The sequence below is a fragment of the Buceros rhinoceros genome, unplaced genomic scaffold, assembly GCF_000710305.1.
Source record: "Buceros rhinoceros silvestris isolate BGI_N320 unplaced genomic scaffold, ASM71030v1 scaffold4347, whole genome shotgun sequence".
NCBI lineage: Eukaryota > Metazoa > Chordata > Aves > Bucerotiformes > Bucerotidae > Buceros > Buceros rhinoceros.
The window spans coordinates 20,650-26,376 of NW_010420283.1; the positions used below are offsets into that span (position 1 = coordinate 20,650).

General features: G+C 50.5%; 1 protein-coding gene across 1 annotated transcript in view; it reads right to left on the minus strand.

The window, feature by feature from the left end:
* GTF2IRD1 (GTF2I repeat domain containing 1) overlaps positions 1 to 5,727 on the minus strand; it is a 45,348-nt gene that overhangs the window by 9,487 nt on the left and 30,134 nt on the right. The window contains exons 21-22 of the mRNA XM_010139246.1: positions 5,083 to 5,266; positions 4,383 to 4,411 (exon numbers count right to left, since the gene is read on the minus strand). Coding sequence (XP_010137548.1) covers positions 4,383 to 4,411; positions 5,083 to 5,266 — 213 coding nt within the window. The remainder of the gene's footprint in view (positions 1 to 4,382; positions 4,412 to 5,082; positions 5,267 to 5,727) is intronic.

Sequence of the window (5,727 nt, forward strand, 5' to 3'; positions counted from 1 at the left end):
CAGCAGCACCAAAGGAACAGGAAAAACACGGGGTTTTACACAGGGCAGCTGCAGGCACCAACATTTGGGTGCCGATCACGGTGAGCTGAGCACTGAGCCGGACCCTGGGCTGCAGCTGCACAAATCCTGCCATAAGTGGTCGCAGGACCCACCTGTAAAATAACGGATGCTGCCCATTGCCTGGACCCCAAATCGCTGGTCGACACCCTGTGGGCAGCACCCACCACGCCAAATGTTTAGGCAGATCCGCAATGCAAAGGGGAAGCGATGCAGGTGGGTCACGCCGGCACTGGGAAAGCCAAGCTAGAGGCCAAGCCAAGAAGGACCAAGGAGTTGGCACAGCTCCCATCCTGGAGGAATGCAGGCAGGAGCACGGGCAGGAGGGCAGGCAGGCAGCGAGGAAGAGAAGCACAGAGCAGCACCCTTCCAACAGGAATCAGGAGCGGTTTAGGAAGGGCAGCACGACATTTTGTTTGGTTGACGGCAACTCAAAGGCATTTGCAGCGTTTCAGGTGCAGATTTCAAGATGCCATTATGAAATCATGCTGATTAAGAAAGATAATGAACATGTCTTGTCCTGGTAACCCACATGCGCTGCTCAGCCTGAACCGGGGGAGGCATCTCACCAGGATCGCTGCCGTTGCGCTGTGTGGCATGGAGAACATCCCTAAGTGCCGGACCACAGCCAGGATGGAGCAGTACCCACCTCACTGTGCAATAAGCACCCTGAAAAACAGGGTTTGGGGGTCTCTGAAGGACATGGCAGGATACGAGGCTGGTGGGGAGCGGGAGGGAGGCAAGAGGAAAGCAAACACGAGAGTTGGGATGAGCTGGGTGATGGTGCTGCCTTCTACATCGGCGCAAGGATGCCACACATGCAGGGCAAGGGAAAAGGAGAAAAAAACCAGGCAAAGGAAAAGGTGACTGCAATCACAGAGGTGCTTATAAACAAGCCTTGAAGTTCCACAGCTACTGCTTGAATTTTCACCTTCAGGCTAGAAACACTCACCAGCTGAACCCTAAAATATAATTCACCCCAGATAACAGGAAGGTGGATCAGAAGGAAGAATAATCTGGCTGTTAAACATCGGGGCTAAACATCGGGGCTGGGGGTTGAAGGCAGAGGGGCAGGGACCTCGAAAAGCAACCTGGTGATGGAGCAAGACGCACTCAACCGCCACCACCGCCCCAGCAAGTGCTTTCCTTGTTTTTTTCTTCTTGTTAGGAGTTTCCAACGTGAGGCACATCTCATCAAAGTCCTGAGGAGGACTGTGCTCTCGTGATTAAAAAAAACATATAAATGATGCCTGGATGTGTGTTTTTTTTTTTTAATTAAAGAACACTGCCTGCCCTACTTTATTAATTGGAGTATGGGAAATAATCTATCAGGGTGGTAGGGAGTTTGGGGAATAGGACAGATGGAGCTGGTGTACATTTTCAATCAAAGCACATAAAAATTAACAGACAGAAAGATTTTTGTGTGTGTGTGCTAGATTACTTATGCTTGATTTTTTTTTTCAAAGGCTCAAATTAAGCCTGTTTTGTGCCTCAGGAAAGAAGAAAAGAAAGGATAACTGCTGTGTTTATAGTGCTGAAGTGTCACCCCTGCTCACTCAACTTCTGTTTTCATGCTGAAAGATCATTCTGTTTTAAAAAAGGGGGTTTGAAAGTCTTTTTCGCAGAGCAGAGACCAGAGGTGGGAAGAAAAGAAACTGGAATCAAAATGAAAATCCCAGGATGCCAGAAGAGTTGTGCTCCTGGGCTGCAGCCACGCAGGTCAAGTGCTGGCAGAGGCACCGGTGACCTTGGGGCCACTGTCCCACCTTTGAAAGGCTGCAAATCCACGCTGCAGAAGAGAGATGCAGCCACTGACCTCCTCCGGGCACCAGGAAGCACCACCAGCTTTATTTTTCCAAAACTCAGCCTCATTTCCCCCCTAAACCCACCTTCTTCCCCAAACAGCATCCCAGCAGGCGTGAGCCCCCCAGCTGCCTCTGCACCAGCAGCCTCACCCCCCCGCTGCGACCCATTAGCAGGGAGATGCCATTGCAATAGAGAAATCACAGATTATCTTGAGGAAAAAAGAGCAGATGATATTGAAATCCTTTTATCTGTTTCTGTCACACTTCAAAAGTGGGTGTTCCCAAAAGAGAAGCTAAGGAGACCAGTCCTGCAGTTATCGGGGGTGCTCTTTGCAATGCAAGAGATGCACAACTTGTTCAAAGCAAATTAAACCCCTAAATTAACCCAAAGGCCACTAAAATCACCCCAAAGTGATTAAAAAAAAAATTAAATTTCCCTTTCCCCTTAAAATATGTATTTTCATGTAATTTTTGGCCAAAATGATCCATAAAATTCATAACTTCCCTTATATTTGTAGTTATCTCCCGGGCTTTCCAGCTTTTAGATGCTTTTGCAATGCCATCCTGCTTGGGCATAACTATTGCTTTCATTTTAATGCTCCTCAGCCAAATAAAAGTGATTTTCACTGATTTTGTTGAACTGCTGCTGCTGGCAGGACTTTACTACGCAAGATTGAGGTAAAAAAGAACACTCTTAAATTTATATTTTTATGTCTAGTTGGAAATAATTAATTTTGTTGAGGCAGATGAACCGTGATCAAGAGACTGTACCACTGGGTTGCCACCATCCACTTCGGTGTAATGGGGTGGAAAAGCAGATGAGGGGTTAATTGCTGTTAACGGGGATTTGGGGGGAGCAAAATACAAACAACTTTTTTCTTGAGGAGACATTCTGGTAGTAACCTGACTTCTAGAAAATCATTGTAAGTCCTGGGATTGTCTCTGAAGATTTATCAAATATATGAAACAGTCTATAATTGAGATGGCAAGTCAGAAAACCCCCTCACCTGCGACTGCTCTTATTTAAAACCCCTGTGGGAGGAGAGGCCCTGAAGCCCCGAGCCCGCGAGGATGCTGTGATCTCCTCCCCACCCCGCCTGGGTACCACAATACACGCAATAAAGTATGTCTTTGGGTATGTGTGAGCACGGGCCAGCCCGTGGTGGGAACGTTCAGCTGGAGAAGGAGGGGAAAAAAAATGTTGCACATCAAAAAGAAAATCAATTTCCTTTACATCTCTATTTCTCAGGCTGCGTTTCGCAGCCAGCTGGCAGGTTGAAGTATTTGCCTTCTGATGTGCTCCTTTGTTAATGGTGTGATTTGTGTCAGATCAGCGTCTCTTAACATAATTATATCGATTACGGCGGAGGAACGGGAAGACAAGATGCGGCTGGAGGAGCGGATACATCCTCAGCTCGCTCCGGTGTTACAGCCGCGTAATTGCCGCGTAATTCTGTGGAAAACCAGAGTTCTGCGAAACTTGTGTTTCACCGAGGGCTCCTTGAAGGTGCAGCTGATGCAAGCCAGCACCTTGCTGCTGGACCAGAAGATAGGAAGGCCAAGGCCAAGGTCCACGGAAGCCTTGGGGGACTCTCCCCTCACCTTGGCTGGGCCACACAGAGGGATGGAGAGGGTTGACACGGGGACCATGCCCTGGACTGACTTTCTCAGACAGCTCGCCTCTTGCTAGAGCCCTCTCAGGCGTCTAACACCTTTGTGCTGTTCCCAATAAGGGCATATAAATGTTTTCCTCTCTGTCATATTTGTCTTCCCTAAATTGTGCCATCCCCATGGAGACTGGCCAAGGAAATGAGAAGCCATCAATAAAGACGACAACATTTTTTGCACCCATCTGTGCTCTTCCAACAGTTGTAATTACAGACATTTAAAACCGAGACAGGTTTTTACCCACGTTTCTGATGGCAGCTCTCTTTTCTAGGCAGCCTAGAAGTGAGAGACAGAGCTACCACGTGATGCACGGGGAGTGACATGGATCTGGGATGGAAATTATGGAGCACACCCCAGACTCCCCAGCCTTCCCTCTCCCACATCTCCCCCGGTGTATCTGCACATGGAATGCCCACGACCCACTGCCACACTGCTGTAGCCCGATGAGGACCCTGCGGTTAATGACCCCCTTCCCACAACCCTCCCTCGCCACCGAACCTGCCAGCTCATTGCAACACTTACTTATTTTAAGAAAACGCTTAAGAAAGCATGTGCTTTCTTAAATACAGGACAGAGCTCCCTGCCCCAGATTAGCTCTTGGAAAATGCCAGCAATTCAAGGCAACGGCAGCAATACCAACAGGCCACACTGAGGCCACCTGTCTCGGTCAGGACAACTTCGGCAAATGCATCAAAGAACAAAAACAAAGCAGGAAGCCCAAGGAAATGAGGTCAGGGGCAACCTTCCTCCAGCTGATTAAATTATTGCTTGCCATCCACAGCTTACAACCCCCTGACCACCACTAAACACTCGGCCAATGCATTGCTTAAGCAAAAAGGCACCATCTCTTACCGGGTTTGGGGATGAGTCCTTGGAAAGGCCTGTGAAAAATAAGGAAAAAAGGAGATTTAAAATGAAACACCCCATGGAAGCCAACACACCTGGACCGAGCATTCTCCCGAGTCCAGAGAGGGCTGGGGATCAGCCTGTCCTTCGCACGCTGTGCCATGACTCGAGCAGGACCCCGACAAGAGCTCTGTGGCGATGGGGTCCTTGCAGTTCTGCTTGCAAGGACACACTGATAAAAAGCTTTTTGCCTCCCACAGAGTCCACCCCCTTTGGCTGCAAAGCCCACAAGATGCTGCCCCAAACGGCCAGTGCCCAGCACCTCTCCCAGCGCTGCAGGACCCCGAGCACTGCCTTACGCCGGCAACACACCAAGCGAAGTTTCTTTGTCTTATCCAGAGCCTCTTGGGGGGCTGGGATTTCTCTGCCTGGGTGTCCATCGAGCTGAGCACTGTTCTCTCCTGCCAGTGCCTTCCCCACTGCCTCCCTGGGCAGCGGACAGGAGGAAAGAGCAGGAGTCTCTATTTTAAGGTCCCCTCCTTCCTGCCAAACTGTTAGCTACTGACTTAATGACTGTCTTGGGAGCTGGAGGCGTTTCTAGGATTTACAGACCTATCCCAATGGGGTTGGCAGAGGTGGGGGTGCACTGGGGTTGGCTCCCTCCTCTCCCCCTCCCACTCCGCAGCAGACATCTCTCGTCACATACCTCGTCACGGTGAACTTGATTTTGTCGGCGACAGCCAATATCCTCTCCAGGTTCTGTGAGCCAAAGGTGCACGGCTTCCTGAAGGGGATCCCGGGGGGCAGCCCCTCTATTATCACTGACCCTGGATTGCTCTTGATCCGCTTGTATGGCACTTGCACGGGGTATTTAATCCCCAAGGCCTCACCTGGGAGAGAAGCGAGTGGTAAGTGAGCAGAGAGCACACAGGATGCCAGGGATGCCATTCCTACCATGGCTCCAGCTCCATCCCGGGCCCTGCCAAAGCCTGGCACGTCATGAGCAGGCTGCTGGAGGCACCACGTCAAGTGCTAGAACAAGGACCAAAGCGGCCACACATGCACAGCAGAGCTGGTGGGGCTGAGGAGGCAATCACAGAAAGGACTGGGTTGGGAAGGACCTTCAAAGCTCACCCAGTGCAAGCACCCTGCAGGCAGCAGGGACATCTGCACCCAGAGCAGGGTGCTCAGAGCCCCAAGGGTCAACCTGACCTGGGATGCTGCCAGGGATGGGGCTTCTCCCATCTCTTGGGGCAGCCTGGGCCAGCGTTTTATCACCCTCAACATAAACAATTTCTTCCTCAGATCTAGTCTGAACCCCCCTCTCCCAGTTGAACCATCACCCCTTGTC